At 33.2% G+C, this 21,749-nt stretch overlaps 1 protein-coding gene across 1 annotated transcript in view; it reads left to right on the top strand.

The window, feature by feature from the left end:
* Positions 1-19,842, top strand: part of LOC148954860 (pyrimidodiazepine synthase-like) — a 31,616-nt gene extending 11,774 nt beyond the window's left edge. Inside the window, exons 2-4 of the mRNA XM_089105372.1 lie at positions 2,462-2,594; positions 18,509-18,624; positions 19,663-19,842. Of these exons, the coding sequence (XP_088961498.1) occupies positions 2,462-2,594; positions 18,509-18,624; positions 19,663-19,779 (366 nt within the window). The 3' untranslated portion in view covers positions 19,780-19,842. The remainder of the gene's footprint in view (positions 1-2,461; positions 2,595-18,508; positions 18,625-19,662) is intronic.
* The last annotated feature ends 1,907 nt before the right edge of the window (positions 19,843-21,749 follow it).

Genomic DNA, 21,749 nt, shown 5'->3' with positions numbered 1-21,749 from the left:
TTAGCTCAGAAAAGCCTGAAATAGCAAACTATACATCCCAAATCATAATTTTCTGACAACGCATATCTATGAAAGGCTAAGAAATCCAGCTCAGAAAAGTCGAAAATAGCAAACTACACATCCCAAATCATAGGTTTCAGACACTACACACCTATGAAAGACTAAGAAATCCAACTCAGAAAAGTCAAAAATAGCAAACTATATATCCCAAATCATCAGTTTCACTCAACACACACCAACGAAAGGCTAAGAAACCTAGCTCATAAAAGCCTGAAATAGCAAACTACTCATCCCAAACTATTGGTTTCAGACAACATTCACCTAGGAAATACTAGGAAACCTTAGCTCAGAAAACCCTGAAGTAGCAAACTAAACATCCCAAATCATAGGTTTCAGACAACACACATCAACGAAAGACGGGTGCACGGGGAGAGCCTTTGAGGGTCTGTGGGTCTCTTGAGGGTCGGTGGTCCTTTGGGAGCTCGGGGGGACCTTTGGGGACCGGGGGATGGGCTTTGGGGATCCGGGGATGGCATTGGGGGGTCGGGGGGGGCCGTTGGGTGCCTGGGGGGCCTGTGGGGGCCGGGGGGACAGTTGGGGACCGGTGGAGGGCCTTTGGGACCCCGTTGGTCCTTTGGGAGCTCGATGGGTCTTTGGAGAGCCCGGGGATGGCATTTGGGGGTCTGGGTGGGCCTTTGGGTCGCCGGTGACCCTTTGGGAGCTTGGGGGGCCTTTGAGTGTCCGGGGGGGGCAGTTGGGGGCCTGGGGGACATTTGGGGACCGGTGGAGGGCCTTTGGGACCCTGTTGGTCTTTTGGGAACTCGATGGGCCTTTGGGGGGGGGGCCGGGTATGGCATTTGGGGGTCTGGGTGGGCCTTTGGGGGTTTGGGGGGCTTTGAGGACCGGGGGCTGCCTTGGGGGTTGGGGTAGGAGGATTGGAACCCTTTGGGGTTGGGTTAGAGGACCTCACAACACTGTTCAAATGAAACTTGTGTATTATAACGACCACAGAGTTTCACCTTTAAATTCTCTTCTAAAATCTCTTCAAAAATCTTCTTTTAGAATGTCTCTATCTGTTTCGCCGAAATAGTTCCATAACCTGTCTAAAACGGTTTCGCCCAAATTATCCCTAAACGTAAATTCAGCGTGTTCCTTTGTTATTGGCATCTCTGTGCTAACGCATTTCAAATTAATAGGAAACCTGATTCCAGCACTAAAACAATTCATCGCTAAGATGTTTCTTGCCTAATTATTTCCGTGGCCTTTGGTTATTAATATCTTTTGGAGTTCGACCAAAAGAGTTGTTTCCGAGGCAAAGACATTAATGACTTGGATCTATTCCTGGAGAAATGTTTCTAGGCGAAAATTTTTAAAGTCTGACAGATGATGTCATTGATTGATTGATCTGTCAAGAAAGGGAAATTAATTTGTTGTTTCTAAGGGGAATTATTGATTCACGATAGGTGAATTGAGGTCGACAGCACAGGTGTTCCAAGGTCGATGTTGTTGTAAGTGCACGCTCTCAGCGAATGTCAAGGTCGTTGTTGTTGTTGTGAAATTTAGGTCATTGACCCCATTACGTAATCTTTCTCCTTAGGGAGGCTATGCCCATATATGGTGTGGGCGTGGGACCTCCTGACCCACGTCCCGGAGCTATTACACATAGAAACATCAAATAAATCGACCTTGGAAAAAGAGGTCATTGACCCCATTAACCACGTGTTCTCCCTAATGACTCTATGCCCATATATGGTGTGGGCGTGGGACCTCCTGACCCACGTCCCGGAGCTATTACACATAGAAACATCAAATAAATCGACCTTGGAAAAAGAGGTCATTGACCCCATTAACCACGTGTTCTCCCTAATGACTCTATGCCCATATATGGTGTGGGCGTGGGACCTCCTGACCCACGTCCCGGAGCTATTACCACAAAATGACAATAAAAACAAAATGACAATAAAAAAAAGCAAACAGAGATAAAGGAAAGCAAACAGAGAAAAAATTGGAATAATAATAAAATGTAGTAAACGTGTATGTTTTTCTGTTGAAGAACGATTATTTAATCGAACAAAGACCAAATCAAACTAGTAAAAATGTTAATAAAACAGAAATTTTGCTCTAAAACTTCTCTGTTTATCACGTATTACCAATCAGTGTCATACATGAACAATTATGTAAGAAATGAGGTAAGTTGCTTAATAGAAGCAAAGTTCTGTAATGGAAGTTAAATTTAAATTTTAATAAGAATCTGAAAATTTAAATTTAGACGAATCTGGCACGATCTAAATCCGTCTGGAATTAAGGCTGGTTAGTTTTTTATTCAATGTTAAACCATAAAAAGGAAAATCATGAGAAACGAAACATAGTTAAATGTTGACTGATAATAGGCAAATACTAACCTGATTGGTCTTGTTAATTACAATTTAAAGCAATATTATTGACTCTTACAATTTTTCAGGTTGGACAGAATTTGGCATATTTGGTCAAGAATAAAGGTGCAACTGACAAGGATCGTAGAATCGCTGAAGCCACGGACATTTTGAACCATTTCGAGGGACAATTGGTAAAACGGGGCACCCCTTTCTATGCAGGTGTGTCAAGGATTACCCAGTTTTTTGTGCAATTTCCACTGTTAAGAAGGAGTCCAAATGTAGTAAAATTTATTATATCTTAAACATTTAATATTCCACAGAAAGAAGGATACTCTCTAGATATGTTATTCCCAACTGATTTTGTGCCATGTGCCACCTAGGAATTCCGAAATCGTGATGCCCCCTCGTGATATTTTAATTTGTTTATTCAAAATTTTACGTTTCTTCACCTGAAATAAGCTTAAAGATTAATTCTATATCTGTTTTCGGTCGTATTCTAAGCATACTTTGTGTTTCTGTGGTAAGTGTGGTTCTACACCACCGGTACTGACGGTGTTGCTACAATAGTCGATACTAACGATATAATCTAAATATGTATTTTCTGCTTAATGAAATAATCTATAAAAAAAAGAAAAGAAAAAAATGGAAAATAAGTCATAATTGTAAGTTAAACAGCGGTATATCATAAAATCCATATTTGACAGGAGGATGGAAAAACTAGGAAACGAGTTGCGGTTTCTTGACTGCCACAGAGTAGTTTTTTAGCCATTGAAGATATAGGAGTGATAGGTTTATTATAAAAATTCCAGATCGAAAGAAAGGTCTAAAACGTTTTATAATTAAACGAGACAGTAGAAAACAAATTGGACTGATCAATAGAGCTTGCATTGTTCAAGAGGAGGATTTTTAAATATAATTGTTGCCAGGTATGTTGCACACAGCCTTTTAAACTAATGCAGCTGAATCTGTCACCATAGACTTATATAATCTTAATTCTTTTGAATTATTTTTTCTTATAAAATTCTTAGCCCCCACAGCTCTCCATTATTCAAAATTCCCTTACATAGCATAATTTTATTTCTGTACATACGAGTACGCAACTGTTAGTCTAATGCTTGGCTTAAACAGGTTTATTCACCACAAGCCATGTATAAAGTGCTAATCGTGAAAAATGAAACTGGCCTATAAGACCAACTAGTAACTAGTAAATATAACCTGCTGTTAACTATAAAACCAGCTTATCGCAACTAATTACTGAAAAAGAAAGTTATTTGAAAATTGATTACATTCCCATTATCATAGTTAATTTCTCTAGATAAAATACCATTAATAATCGACTTCAGTCATGATACTGCAAGGTTTAAAAAAATGCTTATCAACTGTTGATGCTATTGATTGCAAAATAAAAAAAAGAGACAATATTTAAATTTTTATTAAACGAATGAGCGCAATAATTTGAATTTAGCGCTAAAAACTACTAGCCAAGAACGCTTTCCACTATTGGGCTGGATTCACTTTCCAAATCTAACCATTTCTGTCTTCTCGCGAAGATTTTTGCTAGTCGTGAATATTAGATGGAAAGCTAAGCATCTTCACTTTCTGGCTCGTGAATAACATCCTAAAAAACTAACAAAGACAGAAAAAACGAGACTCCGGCCAGTAGAAAGAAAAAGATGAAAAACTAAAACACTGCGGATATTTCATCTGTATCAAATCTAGGCGTACTTTTTTCTGTTGCGAATTAACTTGATTTTAAATTTTTATATTTTTACTTCGGTTGCTTTGATGATCTCGTCGAAGTAACTCTAATAGCTTCTTTTCCCTATGTGGATCAGATGCGACAACTGTATTTTATTAGTGGTGGCTTTATTTTTTTTTAGTTTTGTTTGTTTTTTTTCTCTTGTGCTGAAGACGCCTAGTTTAGATACAGGCGAAATATCCGCGTTGTTTTAGTTTTTTATCTTTTCTCTCTACTGGCCGCAGTCTCGTCGTTTTTCTTCATTGAATTTATTAAATTATCTTATTTTTAAATTTAATTAGCATGAAACGATGATAGATTTATGTATATTTTGTATATTCTATTTTTATTTAATTTTGTTGTTGAAAGATGTTATCCTTTTACGGCCTCAAAATCAATCCTCACGGAAATCAAAATCAAATGACAGAAGAGCCGAACAGACGACAGACAAGAATAGGGAAAAAAACATATACTCTCTTGTGAGCCTCAGACACCAACTGACTCTGCTTGTAAAATGAAAAAAATATTCGCTTCAGGTTAAAGTATCCCTTGTAGCCTACAATTTAGTGCCTTACATGGAACGATGATAGATTTATGTATATTTTGTTAATTATATTCTTATTTAATTATGTTGTTGAAAGATGTTATCCCTTTACGGCCTCAAAATCAATCCTCTTATTAGTGATTATTAACATACGGATTAATCATATTAAATTAGAGGGTCCCCTCAAAATGTTTTTAAAAATCAAAGCAAGCTATGAAAGTTGAAAAAAAGTTAAAATAAAACTTAATCAGGCATTTTTAATAGATTTTTAGTATGCTCATTAGTAGAGTTGACCTTTTGAATTTGCCAACGCCCCCGTACCAAACAGGTTTTTCTGGTAGGTAAACATTTCTAGAGGTCATTACACCTTTGCCAAGAGATTAAACCAGTATTGTCTATAACTTAATTTACGTAGGTTAAACTTCCGGTGGTTAAGAAAGCGTAACGAGTAATTAAAGTATGAGAAATGGGATGCTATAATTAGAATGGTTTTAAGTTGAAAATTGTGACGTAAAAATAACTCAGTTATTTGCTTGCGTGTATAGGAATTCCTATGTTATTTGCGTGCCTGTATTTTGTGTTAAATAAGTAGTTTTTGTATCTTTTAAAAGAGCTTTAAGGGGTTTGAGAGACTCAGTTGCCTGATTCCATGTGGTTTTTCTTTACTTAGTGCTCATTAAAAACGAAGTTTTGTTTTAAATAAGTAGTTTTTGTATATGTTAAAAGAGCTTTAATGTGTTTGAGAAACTCTGTTGCCTGATTCCGTGTGGTTTTTCTTTACTTAGTGCTCATTAAAAACGAAGTTTTTTTTTTAAATAAGTAGTTTCTTGCGTGTATTTTAAGTCCCTGGTTATTGCCGAGCGTGTATAGTAAGGCTCTAGTTATTTTCTTGCATGTATATGATTTCCCAAGTTATTTGCTTGCGTGTATATGAGTGCCCACGCTCTTTGCTACTAAGGACATGAACACAATGCGGATTTGATTGAGTTAATAGTACTCCCCATGTTATTTGCTTGCGTGTATAGGAATTCCCATGTTATTTACTTGCTTGTATAGGAATTCCCATGTTATTTGCTTGCGTGTATAGGAATTCCCATGTTATTTGCTAGCCTGTATTTTGTGTTAAATAAGTAGTTTTTGTATCTTTTAAAAGAGCTTTAAGGATATTGAGAGACTTTGTTGTCTGACTCCGTGTTGTTTTTCTTTTCTTAGTGCAAATTAAAAACTATGTTTTGTTTTAAATAGGTATTTCATTTTTATGTTAAAATAGATTTAAGTGGTTTGAGAGACTCTGTTTTCTTATTAAGTTTGTGTGTTATTTAATAATTTGTCATCAAAAAATAAGTTTTTTTTTTAAATAAGTAGTTTTTTGCGTGTATAGGAATTCCCTTGTTATTTGCTTGCATGTATAGGAATTCCCATGTTATTTGCTTGCGTGTATAGGAATTCTCATGTTATTTCCTTGCATGTATAAGAATTCAATTGTTATTTGCTTGCGTGTATAGGAATTCCCAAGTTATATGCTTGCATGTATAGGAATTCCTTTGTTATTTGCTCGCGTGTATAGGAATTCCCGTGTTATTTGCGTGCTAGTATAGGAATTACAATGTTATTTGCTTGGTTTTATAGGAATTACCATGTTATTTGCTTGCTTGTTTAGGAATTCCCTTGTTATTTGCTTGCGTGTATAGGAATTCCCATGTTATTTGCTTGCGTGTATAGGAATTCCCAATGCTATTCCAGGACATTATGTTCCTTCCTATGCTATTATAAGGGCTTTTCCGTGTGGTTTTTCTTTACTTGGTACCCATTAAAAACAAAATTTTTGTGTTAAATAAGAAGTTCTTATATCTTTTAAAAGAGCTTTACGGGGTTTGAGAGACTCGATTGCCTGATTCCGTGTGGTTTTTCTTTACTTAGTGCTCATTAAAAACGAAGTTTTGTTTTAAATAAGTAGTTTTTGTATTTGTTAAAAGAGCTTTAAGGGGTTTGAGAGACTCTGTTGCCTGATTCCGTGTGGTTTTTCTTTACTTAGTGCTCATTAAAAACGAAGTTTCTGTTTTAAATAAGTAGTTTTTTGCGTGTATAGGAATTCCCTTGTTATTTGCTTGCGTGTATAGGAATTCCCATGTTATTTGATTGCGAGTATAGGTATACCCTGGTTATTTTCTTGCTTGTATATTTAGAACAAAGGTAATTTCGTTAGATTATATGAATTAAATGGTTATTTTCTTGCTTGAACAATACTACAAAAGTACTTTTCTTGGGTGTATAGGAATTCCCATGTTATGTTATTGCATGTATATGAATTCCCACGTTATTTGCTTGCGTGTATAGGAATTCCCATGTTATTTGCTTGCGTGTATAGGAATTCCCAATGCTATTCCAGGACCTTATGTTCCTTCCTATGCTATTATAAGGGCTTTTCCGTGTGGTTTTTCTTTACTTGGTACCCATTATCAATCAATCAATCAATGAATCAATTTATTAATACTAAAAAAAAAAACAATACAATTACAAACTTAAAAATTTAAACACCCCAAACAATCTAAGATTTTAAAGGGCAAAAAGAATAAATAACACAATATTATAAAGCACTAAAAAAAAAAAAAAAAAAAAAAAAAAAAAATTAGATAATATAAATTTATTAAAATAGGATAAATAATAGTATAAAATAGTATAATTATTTGAAATATATTTAATGAAAAAAAAAGAAAAGAAAAAAAGACATAAATGTGGATAGAATGCAAAAAATGAAAAAAAAGGGGGAAAACACTATACTGGAAATACCCAGCGAGAAAGTGCCTTTGCAGAAAGAGATAGAGGGACATCAGGACGGATGGAGTTCCATAGTAAAATAGATTGATAAACAGGAGACCTCTGACCTGCTGTCGATGAACGCTTAAGTAAAATGAACCTGCGATAAGAGCTACGTAAAAAAGAAGAATACCTACCTGAGCCTGACAGAAAGAAAAACTGCTGCAGAGATGGTGGGAGTCTACCTAGAAAAGCAGAATGTGCTAAATAAAGGTAACTTTTACCCACAATACGATCCAGTGGAGCTATTCCAGTATCATTATAAAGATCAGAGGAAGGGTAAAAACGAGGAAGAAGAAAAGTAGCCTTCACTGCCCTATTTTGGGCTCTTTGAAGTGAGCAGAGAAGAGATTTATTAAAAACAAATTTTTTGTGTTAAATAAGTAGTTCTTATATCTTTTAAAAGAGCTTTACGGGGTTTGAGAGACTCGATTGCCTGATTCCGTGTGATTTTTCTTTAATTGGTGCCCATTAAAAACTAAATTTTTGTGTTAAATAAGTAGTTTTTGTTTCTTTTAAAAGAGCTTTACGGGGTTTGAGACACTCTGTTGCCTGATTCCGTATGGTTTTTCTTTACTTAGTGCTCATTAAAAACGAAATTTTTGTGTTAAATAAGTAGTTCTTGTATCTTTTAAAAGAGCTTTACGGGGTTTGAGAGACTCGGTTGTCTGATTCCGTGTGGTTTTTCTCTACTTGGTGCCCATTAAAAACGAAAATTTTGTGTTAAATAAGTAGTTTATTGTATCTTTTAAAAGAGTTTTAAGTGGTTTGAGAGACTGAGTTGACTGATTCCGTGTGGTTTTTCTTTACTTAGTGATCATTAAAAACGAATTTTTTGTGTTAAATAATCAGTTTTTGTATATTTTAAAATAGCTTTAAGGGGTTTGAGAGACTCAGTTGCTTGATTCCGTGTGGTTTTTCTTTAATTGGTGCCCATTAAAAACAAAATTTTGTGTTAAATAAGTAGTTCTTGTATCTTTTAAAAGAGCCTTACGGGGTTTGAGACACTCTGTTGCCTGATTCCGTGTGGTTTTTCTTTACTTTGTGTCCATTAAAAACGAAATTTTTGTGTTAAATAAGTAGTTTTTGTATCTTTTAAAAGAGCTTTAAGGGGTTTGAGAGACTCAGTTGCCTGATTCCGTGTGGTTTTTCTTTACTTAGTGCTCATTAAAAACTAAGTTTTTGTGTTATTATTTGATAAGTTAACTTTAGTATTTTATGGTTTTATGTGCCTGAAGTCATGAATTAGAATATTTAATTACCTGTTTAGGGTTTTCAGACCTAGGTTTTTTAGATTTTCGTGTGTTTTTGACTCCTGGAGTTTATTATTTGAGAAGTTAACTTTAGTATTTTGTGGTTTTACGTGCCTGAAATCATGAATTAGAATATTTAATTAGCAGTTTAGGGTTTTCAGACCTAGGTTTTTTAGATTTTCTTGGGTGTTTGTTTCCTGGAGTTTATTATTTGAGAAGTTAACTTTAGTATTTCATGTTTCTTTCTTGAATTCACCTCCTGGATAAAAAAAAAGACGTTTCGTTCAAGAAATTATGACAAAATTCTAAGTAAGTAACAAACTCTTTCTTGAAGTCACCTCTTGGATACACAATGCAGAAATTTCATTTAAGAAATTATGAAAAAAATTGTAAGCAAGTAACAAACTCTTTCCTGAAGTCACCTCCTGGATACACAATGCAGAAACTTCATTTAAGAAACTATGAAAAAAATTGTAAGTAAATAATAAATAAGTTCTTTCTTGAAGTCACTTCTTGGATACACAATACAGAAATTTCATTAAAGAAACTATGAAAAAATTGTAAGTAAGTAGCAAATTCTTTCTTGAATTCACCTGCTGGATAAACAAAAAGACATTTCGTTCAAGAAATTATGACAAAATTCTAAGTAAGTAACAAACTCTTTATTGTTTCACGACTTAGATACACGATGTAGAAATGTAATTCAAGAAATTATGAAAAAATTCTCAGTAAGTAACAATTTCTTTCTTGAAGTGAACTCTTGGATAAACAATACGGAAATTTCATTCTAGAAATTATGAAAATATTTGTAAGTAAGTAACAAACTCTTTATTGATTTCACCTCTTGGATATACAATACAGATACTTCATTCAATAAATTATGAAAAAATCGCAAGTAAGTAACAAACTCTTTATTGTTTTCACCTCTTGGATATACAATGCGGATATTTCATTCAATAGATTATGAAAAAATTGTAAGCAAGTAACAAACTCTTTCCTGAAGTCACATCTTGGATACACAATGCAGAAATTTCATTTAAGAAACTATGAAAAAATTGGAAATAGGTAAGTAACAAATTCTTTCTTGAAGTCACCTCTTGTATACACAATGCAGAAATTTCATTAAAGAAATTATGAAAAAATTGTAAGTAAGTAGCAAATTCCTTCTTGAATTCACCTGATGGATAAACAAAAAGACATTTCGTTCAAGAAATTATCACAAAATTCTAAGTAAGTAACAAACTCTTTCTTGAAGTTACCTCTTGGATACACATTGCAGAAATTTCATTTAAGAAATTATCAAAAATTGTAATTAAGTAGCAAATTCTTTCTTGAATTTACCTCTTGGGTAAATAAAAAAGACATTTCATTCAAGAAATTACGACAAAATTCTAAGTAAGTAACACACTCTTTCTTGAAGTTACCTCCATGATGCACAATTAAGAAAATTAAATTAATAAACTATGAAAAAAAAAATTGTAAAAAAGTAAACTCTGTCATGAAGTCACCTCTTAGATAAACAACGAAAAAATTTTATAACATAAATTTTGAGAACTTTTTCATTAATTAGCAAATTCTTTGTTGAATTCATCTGCTGGATAAAAAAAAACACATTTCATTCAATTTCATTCAAGAAATTATGACAAAATTCTAAGTAAGCTACAAACTCTTTCTTACAGTCACCTCATGGATACACAATGCAGAAATTTCATTTAAGAAATTATCAAAAAATTGTAAGTAAGTAGCAAATTCTTTCTTGAATTCGCCACCTGGGTAAATAAAAAAGACATTTCATTCAAGAAATTACGACAAAATTCTAAGAAAGTAACAAACTCTTTCTTGAAGTTACCTCATGGATACACAATGCAAAAATTTCATGTAAGAAATTATGAAAAAAAATTGTAAGCAAGTAACAAACTCTTTCATGAAGTCACCTCGTGGATACACAATGCAGAAATTTCATTAAAGAAATTATGAAAAAATTGTAAGTAACTAGCAAATTCTTTCTTGAATTCACCTGCTGGATAAACAAAAAGACATTTCGTTCAAGAAATTATGATAAAATTCTAAGTAAGTAACAAACTCTTTATTGTTTTCAAGACTTAGATACACGATGTCGAAATTTAATTCAAGAAATTATGAAAAAATTCTCAGTAAGTAACAATTTCTTTCTTAAAGTCAACTCTTGGATACACAATACGGAAATTTCATTCAATAAATTATGAAAAAATTGTAAGCAAGTATCAAACTCTTTCTTGAAGTCACCTCTTGGATACACAATGCAGAAACTTCATTTAAGAAATTATCAAAAATTGTAAGTAAGTAGCAAATTCTTTTTTGAATTCGCCTCTTAGATAAACAAAAAAAAGTCATTTCGTTCAAGAAATTATGACAAAATTCTAAGTAGGTAACAAACTCATTATTGTTTTCACGACTTAGATACACGATGTAGAAATTTAATTCAAGAAATTATGAAAAAATTCTCAGTAAGTAACAATTTCTTTCTTGAAGTCAACTCTTGGATACACAATGCGGAAATTTCATACAATAAATTATGAAAAAATTGTACGCAAGTAACAAACTCTTTCCTGAAGTCACCTATTGGATACACAATGCAGAAACTTCATTTAAGAAATCATAAAAAATTGTAAGTACGTAGCAAATTCTTTCTTGAATTTGCCTCTTGGATAAATAAAAAAAAGTCATTTCATTCAAGAAATTATGACAAAATTCTTAATAAGTAACAAATCCTTTCTTGAAGTTACCTCATGGATACACAACGCAGAAATTTCATTTAAGAAATTATCAAAAATTGTAAGTATGTAGCAAATTCTTTCTTGAATTCGCCTACTGGATAAATAAAAAAGACATTTCATTCAAGAAATTATGACAAAATTCTAAGTAAGTAACAAACTGTTTCCTGAATCCTCCTCCTGAATGCACAATACAGATATTTCATTTAAGAGATTACGAAAAAATTGTAAGTAAGTAACAAACTCTTTCTTGAATACACCTCGTGGATACACAAAGCAGAAATTTCAGTAAAGAAATTATGAGAAAATTGTAAGTAAGTGGAAATTTTTTTTTTGAATTCACCTGCTGGATAAACAAAAAGACATTTCGTTCAAGAAATTATGAGAAAATTCCAAGTAAGTAACAGACTCTTTATTGTTTTCACGACTTAGATACACGATGTATAAATTTAATTCAAGAAATTATAAAAAAAGGAAAGTAATTAACAAACTCTTTATTGATTTCACCTCTTGGATACAAACAAAAACATTTCATACAAGAAATTATTACAAAATTCTAAGTAAGTAAAAATCTCATTCTTGAATTCGCCGTTTACATGCACAATATAGAAATTTCATTCTATGGGAACCTCTACACGTGATTAAACACGTTTTGAAACTAAATGCTATTTGCTTGCCTTTCCTTGGCACCTTTCCAAACGAGCGGGGATTCCCCACTGGTTCCTACACATTGCAAAAAAGTGACCTGTACGAAAACTCCACGTTTTCAACCAGACTGGTTTTTGACACGACACACAAACAGAGTCATAGTGAGAGAGATATCCAAAAAGTTGGGTTAATCTAGGTTCACTTAGAGTGGCGCGCCACTCTAAGTGGCGCTAAACTCTAAATGTATTTTTGTTTATCCAGCAGGTGAATTCAAGAAAGAATTTGCTACTTACTTACAATTTTTTCATATTTTCTTTAATGAAATTTCTGCATTGTGTCTCCACGAGGTGACTTCATGAAAGAGTTTGTTACTTGCTTACAATTTTTTTTCATAATTTATTAAATGAAATTTCTGCATTGTGTATCCATGAGGTAACTTCAAGAAAGAGTTTGTTACTTACTTAGAATTTTGTCGTAATTTCTTGAATGAAATGTCTTTTTTATTTACCCAGGTGGCGAATTCAAGAAAGAATTTGCTACTTACTTACAATTTTTTGATAATTTCTTAAATGAAATTTCTGCATTGTGTATACATGAGGTAACTTCAAGAAAGAGTTTGTTGCTTACTTAGAATTTTGTCATAATTTCTTGAATGAAATTGAATGAAATGTCTTTTTGTTTATCCAGCAGGTGAATTCAAGACAGAATTTGCTACTTACTTACCATTTTTTCATAATTTTTTTAATGAAATTTCTGCATTGTGTATCCACTAGATGACTTCATGAAAGAGTTTGTTACTTGCTTACAATTTTTTTTCATAATTTCTTAAATGAAATTTCTGCATTGTGTATCCATGAGGTAACTTCAAGAAAGAGTTTGTTGCTTACTTAGAATTTTGTCATAATTTCTTGAATGAAATGTCTTTTTCATTTACCCAAGAGGTGAATTCAAGAAAGAATTTGCTACTTAATTACAATTTTTTATAATTTCTTAAATGAAGTTTCTGCATTGTGTATCCAAGAGGTAACTTCAAGAAAGAGTTAGTTACTTAATTTGAATTTTGTCATAATTTCTTGAACGAAATGTCTTTTTGTTTATCCATCAGGTGAATTCAAGCAGGAATTTGCTACTTACTTACAATTTTTTCATAATTTCTTCAATGAAATTTCTGCATTGTGTCTGCAATAGTTGACCTCAAGAAAGAATTTATTACGTAATTATTTAAAATTTTTTCAGACTTTTTTAAACAACGTTTCTGCATTTTGTATCTAAGATGTGACTTCAAGAAAGAGTTTCTTACTGGCTTACAATTTTTTCGTAATTTATTGAATGAAATACCCTCATTGTATATACAAGAGGTGAAAACAATAAATAGTTTATTACTTACTCGCGATTTTGTCCTAATTTCTTGAATTAAATATCTGTATTGTATATCCAAGAGGTGGAATCAATAAAGAGTTTGTTACTAACTTACAAATATTTTCCTAATTTCTTGAATGAAATTTCCGTATTGTGTATCCAAGAGTTGTCTTCAAGAAAGAAATTGTTACTTACTGAGAATTTTTTCATAATTTCTTGAATTACATTTCTACATCGTGTATCTAAGTCATGAAAACAATAAAGAGTTTGTTACTTACTCAGAATTTTGTCATAATTTCTTGAACGAAATGTCTTTTTGTTTATCCAGCAGGTGAATTCAAGAAAGAATTTGCTACTTACTTACAATTTTTTCATAGTTTCTTTAATGAAATTTCTGTATTGTGTATCCAAGAAGTGACTTCAAGAAAGAATTTGTTACTTACTTACTTACAATTTTTTTCATAGTTTCTTAAATGAAGTTTTTGAATTGTGTATCCATGAGGTGACTTCAGGAAAGAGTTTGTTACTTGCTTAGAATTTTTTCATAATTTCTTAAATGAAATTTCTGCATTGTGTATCCAAGAAAGAGTTTGTTACTTACTTAGAATTTTGTCTTCATTTCTTGAACGAAATGTCTTTTTGTTTATCCAGCAGGTGAATTCAAGAAAGAACCATGAAATACTAAAGTTAACTTCTCAAATAATAAACTCCAGGAAACAAACACCCACGAAAATCTAAAAAACCTAGGTCTGAAAACCATAAACTGCTAATTAACTATTCTAATTCATGATTTAAGGCACGTAAAACCACAAAATACTAAAGTTAACTTCTCAAATAATAAACCCCAGGAGTCAAACACACACGAAAATCTAAAAAACCTAGGTCTGAAAACCCTACACAGGTAATTAAATATTCTAATTCATGATTTCAGGCACATAAAACCATAAAATACTAAAGTTAACTTCTCAAATAATAACACAAAAACTTCGTTTTTAATGAGCACTAAGTAAAGAAAAACAAAACTTAATAAAGAATATGCGTATCTCAAACACCATAACTCTAAATCAAAATATACAAAAAACTAAAAAACCAGCTCAAAAACTAAGTTAATAATCAGCAATCATTAAAGAAAAACCACACAGACTAAGGACACAAGGTCCGACAACCACCTTCTATATCTTTTAAAATATTCAAAAACTCAGTATTTAAAACAAATATTTAGATTATGATGGGCACCAAGTAAAGAAAAACCACACGGAATCAGTCAACCGCGTCTCTCAAACCCCGTAAAGCTCTTTTAAAAGATACAAGAAATACTTATTTAACACAAAAATTCGTTTTTAATGAGCACTTAGTAAAGAAAAACCAAACTAAATCAGGCAACAGAGTCTCTCAAACCCCGTAAAGCTCTTTTAAAAGATACAAGAACTACTTATTTAACACAAAATTGTGTTTTTAATTGGCACAAAGTAAAGAAAAACCACACGGAATCAAGCAACTGAGTCTCTCAAACCCCTTAAAGCTATTTTAAAAGATATAAAAACTTCTTATTTAACACAAAAAATTCGTTTTCAATGAGCACTAAGTAAAGAAAAACCGCACAGAATCAGGCAACTGAGTCTCTCAAACCCCAGAAAGCTATTTTAAAATATAAAAAAAACTATTTTTTTAACACAAAAATTTCGTTTTTAATGTGCACCAAGTAAAGAAAAACCACACGGAATCAGACAACCGAGTCTCTCAAACCCCGTAAAGCTCTTTTAAAAGATACAAGAACTACTTATTTAACACAAAAATTTTGTTTTTAATGGGCACTAAGTAAAGAAAAACCAAACGGAATCAGGCAAAAGAGTATCTCAAACCCCGTAAAGCTCTTTTAAAAGATACAAGAACTACTTATTTAACACAAAAATTGTGTTTTTAATGGGCACAAAGTAAAGAAAAACCACACGGAATCAGGCAATGGAGTCTCTCAAACCCCGTAAAGCTCTTTTAAAAGATATAAGAACTACTTATTTAACACAAAAATTTTGTTTTTAATGGGTACCAAGTAAAGAAAAACCACACGGAAAACCCCTTATAATAGCATAGGAAGGAACATAAGGTCCTGGAATAGCATTGGGAATTCCTTTACACGCAAGCAAATAACATGGGAATTCCTATACACGCAAGCAAATAACGTGGGAATTCCTATACAAGCAAGCAAATAACAAGGGAATTCCTATACACGCAAGCAAATAACAATGAAATTCCTATAAAAGAAAGAATATAACATTGTAAGTAATATAAACGCCATATTATATCAATGTAATTACTATAAACTAATTAAAATCAAATGTTTTGTCCTAAAAACTCAAGAAAATAACCATGGAATTCCTATACATGCAAGCAAATAACAAGGTAATTCCTATACATGCAAGCAAATAACATGGGAATTCCTATACAGGCAAGCAAATAACATGGGAATTCCTATACACGCAAAAAACTACTTATTTAAAACAAAAACTTCGTTTTTAATGAGCACTAAGTAAAGAAAAACCACACGGAATCAGGCAACTGAGTCTCTCAAACCCCTTAAGGCTCTTTTAACAGATACAAAAACTACTTATTTAAAACAAAACTTCGTTTTTAATGAGCACTAAGTAAAGAAAAACCACACGGAATCAGGCAATCGAGTCTCTCAAACCCCGTAAACCTCTTTTAAAAGATATAAGAACTACTTATTTATGACAAAAATTTAGTTTTTAATGGGTACCAAGTAAAGAAAAACCACACGGAAAAGCCCTTATAATAGCATAGGAAGGAACATAAGGTCCTGGAATAGCATTGGGAATTCCTATACACGCAAGCGAATAACATGGGAATTCCTATACACGCAAGCAAATAACGTGGGAATTCCTATACATGCAAGCAAATAACTAGGTAATTCATATACATTCAAGCAAATAACCAAGGAATTCCTATACACGCAAGCAAATAACATGGGAATTCCTATACAAGCAAGCAAATAACATGGGAATTCCTATACAAGCAAGCACATAACTTGGGAATTCCTATACATGCAAGCAAATAACATGGGAATTCTTATACATGCAAGCAAATAACATGGGAATTCCTATACACGCAAGCAAATAACATGGGAATTCCTATACACGCAAGCAAATAACAAGGGAATTCCTATACACGCAAAAAACTACTTATTTAAAACAGAAACTTCGTTTTTAATGAGCACTAAGTAAATAAAAACCACACGGAATCAGGCAACAGAGTCTCTCAAACCCCTTAAAGCTCTTTTACCAGATACAAAAACTACTTATTTAAAACAAAAATTCGTTTTTAATGAGCACTAAGTAAAGAAAAACCACACGGAATCAGGCAACTGAGTCTCTCAAACCCCTTAAAGCTCTTTTAAAAGATACAAAAAACTACTTATTTAAAACAAAATACAGGCAATCAAATAACATGGGAATTCCTATACACGCAAGCAAATAACATGGGAATTCCTATACACGCAAGTAAATAACATGGGCATTCCGATACAAGCAAGCTAATAACATGGGAATTCCTATACACGCAAGAAAAAAACTAGGGAATTCATAGACACGCAATCAACGATGCTTTGAAGTAAAATCCAAGCTAGAAAATAACGAGGAAATTCATATACACGAAAGCAAATAACAAGTCAATTAATATACACGCACGCAAATAAAAACGGGATTCCTATACACGCAAAAAACTACTTATTTAAAACAGAAACTTCGTTTTTGATGAGCACTAAGTAAAGAAAAACCACACAGAATCAGGCAACAGAGTCTCTCAAACCCCTTAAAGCTATTTTAACAGATACAAAAACTACTTATTTAAAACAAAACTTAGTTTTTAATGAGCACTAAGTAAAGAAAAACCACACGGAATCAGGCAACTGAGTCTCTCAAACCCCTTAAAGCTCTTTTAAAAGATACAAAAACTACTTATTTAACACAAAATACAGGCAAGCAAATAACATAGGAATTCCTATACACGCAAGCAAATAACTGAGTTATTTTTACGTCACAATTTTCAACTTAAAACCATTCTAATTATAGCATCCCATTTCTCATACTTTAATTACTCGTTACGCTTTCTTAACCACCGGAAGTTTAACCTACGTAAATTAAGTTATAGACAATACTGGTTTAATCTCTTGGCAAAGGTGTAATGACCTGTAGAAATGTTTACCTACCAGAAAAACCTGTTTGGTACGGGGGCGTTGGCAAATTCAAAAGGTCAACTCTACTCTCATTAAAAAAGTCTTTTTAAAAGTGCCAATATTTCTCATTTGAGCAAATGTACAAAAACTGTATTTAGTAGATTATTTAAATTTATTATTTAGAGAGGAAATACTTTCCTTACACTAATTATAATAAACTAATTGATTAGATATCAGAAATCAGTACCAAAATTTGCGTAACAAATAATATAGAAAGAGAATAATGTTAGCTACATTTGACTAAATATAGATAAAACACTCAAAATTCAACGAAGATAATGTTCAAATCAACGTACCCCTTATATAATTTCATGGGATTTTTTTGTCTAATAGTGAATAGCCGGGAGTTATGGACACTTGCCAATTCTATGAAGTATGACTGTTTGCAATTGTATGTACACATTGTAAGATATCAGAGCCATCTAAAGAAGGTAGGGGGAGAGGTCAGCTGCCCCGGGCGCCGTAGCTGGTGGGAGTGCTGCGGAGGGGGGGATGCCCACTTTTATTAAATTGTTCGTTTCCTTTCAGATTTTCTGCTTATAGTTTAATCGGGAGTTGTGGTGTAAGTAAATTTTTCCCTGGGCATCACTAACCCTAGGAACGGTTCTGCAAGACATTCCACAGTAAACCTACCAATTGCTTGAAACGGTTCTTGGATCTTTAAAATTAACGTATTTTACGCAAAGTAAATTTTATAACTGTATATGGGAGCCCAATGGAATCCATTTAATCGCAATAAAGGTATCAAGATGTGTTTATTACATTTTTTTAGGGTCGAAGCCTGGCATGTTAGACTATTCAATCTGGCCTTGGTTGGAAAGGATGCAAGCACTGTCACAAATCTATGGAAACTCGCTTGAAATGGCGAAAGAAAAATATCCAAACATGGTACAACTTTTATTGAGTCTTAAAATCATAAGCTTTGCGGAATTATTTCATATCATTGCACAGTTACTACTAAGCTAGGGTGTTTAAAAATATGAATTTCAGAGCTATGGAAAGATAATATTATTTATTTTCTCACTTATACCTCTTTTGAATAACGTGTACAACTGTGTTATTATTATTTTTATCAGTCCCTTTCAGAAAGGATATATCCAGTGGCGCAATTTCGTCAATATCCTGGGGGGGGGGGCAAAGTCGGAGGGAATTTTCCCATAATCAATTAAAAATGGCAGTGAAAACTGAAAAATGGGTCATATATTACCAAAAAGGCAAAGATATACTAAAGAAAACTGACCTGTTTCTCTGGATACTTGAATTTATGCAGGCTTATCTTAATTTTGACAAGATTTTTTGCAGAAACTAAAATTCAGCTGGGGGGACAAACAGAGGTCTGGGGAGCAAGCTTGGGTCTGGAGGGGGTAGTTTCCCCCTGCCCCATAGCAAATTACGCCCTTATATATATAAATAAATAACTTTATCTTAATAATAATCTTGCGACTTTGGGACAACCCCTAATCCCTTCTGAAAGCTGATATTTTGTATTATTGGTTTTAAACTAGCCATTAAAAAGTACTGAAGAGAAAATGTAAGTGTGATTTAGAAAATAAAATTGAATACAAAGGTAGAGGGAATTAGAGAACCAGGAAATAAGGAAAAGAGAGATAGAGAAAAGGGCAAGAACAGGGTTTTGAATAATAGGAAAATCAGGTCCACTTTGCATATGAGTTTGTTTAGCTTTATTGGTCATTTAACACTATGATTATGGGAAGTTTTAAACCCTGATCTTTTGTAATCTTTGTAGTTTCTACAGTTAGTTTTTGGTTAGATCGTTTTTACGTTCAATTAAACTAGATAATTTTAAGTCAAAGGGCTAGAAATTTAATTCCTTCCTATATAGAGAGCGGTTGGCTTAGAATTAATGTAAAAAAGCTTCAATTATTTTTATAATTCATACTGTTTAACTCCTCTTATTCTATTTAGAGAACTTGGTGGCAAAGAATGACTGAAGACGCCAGTGTAAAAGTATCCTTTCATGGCCCTGACGCACATCTTGAGTTTATTAAGCAGGAGCTGCAAGGACAAGCAGTCTACAAATAAAATGGATACTTTTTTTTTGTTCTAGTATACCTTAGATGTTAAAAAAGACAAATAAATCCAGAAGTATTATTTGTATTGTTCTAATTTAGAACAACATAAGGCCGGGATTGCAGACTATTAAATTCAAAATACAAAGGCTTAGTTGTGGTCAATGTCACTCAGTCTTAAAGAGGGCCATGTACAGCTCCAGACAGTCAAACCGTCTAGAGCTGTGCATAGAGCTTAATAATACTTGATTTTTTTCTGAATACCTTATATGTTAAAAAGACAAATTAACTTAGATATATTTATTTGTATTGTTTTAATCTAGAACAATCCAAGTTCGGGATTGCAGACTATTAAATTCAAATAAAAGTTATTCCCACTTAAACTCCCCCCCCTCTCCAAGAAAATTCCTCTCAGACAATTTCATTCCAGCTGAAAATTCCCCCCGAAACATTTCTCGCGGACGGTTCCAGGTGAAAAATTTTTCTTAGTGCACTTTCATTTGAAAAAAAACTTGCATTTGAAAAGATTTCTTTTATAATTACACCGGAAATCTCCCGCTCCGTGGAAAAGTTTTCCCGCGAATAACCCACCCAGCAGTAGAAAGTTGCTCTCGTGGAAAATTTCCCCTGGATAATTTATCTCGTGGAAAACTCCCCTATGGCGAATTTCTCCCGTGAAAAGTCACTGCTCCTACAAAAAATACTCTAGACAGCTCCGACCCGATAAAAATTTTCCCCCGGACAATTTCCCTTAACATCTCCACATGTAATATTTAGTCGGCGAAGAGAAAATAAGGCTAATTAAAAGGATTTCGTAAAGGAAAACTGGCAAATTCATTGATTCTCCCCCAGTGTAAAATTAAGCCCCCGAAAACTTCAGTAGGGAGCTATCATGAGTTCCGGGGTGCACATAATTTATGCAAGTTTTTATGGTTTTTGTCACTGAGAATGAAAAAACAGGATTTTTCTCACTTTGATGTATTTTCAAGGTCGTTTTTGTTGTTGTTTGTCCAGGTGTAATGACACTGGGGTGAAGTTTGCACATGTGCATTAACGGGAAGAAATGTATTGATCTAGGACAAGAGGGGGAAGTGGATTTCCGAGAAATTGATTGCGTAATCGAAGGGGAACTGGATTTCCGAGAAATTGATTGCTTAACCGAGGGGGAAGTGGATTTCCGAGAAATTGATTTAGATAATCGGTGGGGGAATGTATTGATTCGATAACAGGAAACAGGATCACATAGACAATGTATTGATCCACAAGAGGGGAACTAAATTTCTGAGAAATTAATTACATAAAAGAAGGGGACAGAATTTCTGAGAAATTGATTTGCAATATCGAGGGGAATTATTGATCTAAGAAAGGGGAATTAGAAATGACATCACTTGTTTCCTAGGAATTATACAGGATTCTAAAGAGATAGAAATTCTATTTTTAAATATGGCTTCTCAGATCTTACGTGACAGAGATAAATTAATATTCTATTTATAAATATAGCTTCTTTGATCTTTAGTGTCAGGAATTAGAAATGACATCACTTGTTATCTTGGAATTATGCGGGAGTCTAAAGAGATAGAAAAATCCTTTTTTAAACACGGGTTCTTTGATCTTTAGGTCACAGAGATAAATTAATATTCTATCGAAACCATAATAGTATAGCTAGGAACACCTATAAGATGAAGAGATTAACGCGGGAAATGGTTTCCTAGGAATTTCAAATGTGACAGCGCAAGGATGTCAAAACAAAAGGAACACGCAGAAATTACGTTTAGGGATTATTTGGGCGAAACCGTTTGAGACATTTTAGAAGATGATTTAAGCGAAACCGTTTGAGGCATTTTAGAAGATGATTTAGAAGATAATTTGAGGGTGAAACTCTATGGTCATTATAATACAAAAGTTCCATTTGAACAGTCTTGTGAGGTCCCCTACCCCAACAACCCCCCTACCCCAAACCCAAAGGGCCCCGACCCCCTTACC

The sequence above is a fragment of the Artemia sp. Qi Xiang Cuo genome, chromosome 2 (genome assembly GCF_049724085.1).
Source record: "Artemia sp. Qi Xiang Cuo chromosome 2, ASM4972408v1, whole genome shotgun sequence".
Taxonomy (NCBI): domain Eukaryota; kingdom Metazoa; phylum Arthropoda; class Branchiopoda; order Anostraca; family Artemiidae; genus Artemia; species Artemia sp. Qi Xiang Cuo.
Note: the sequence above shows the minus strand (reverse complement) of the source record. Positions and strands in the feature narration are given on the sequence as shown.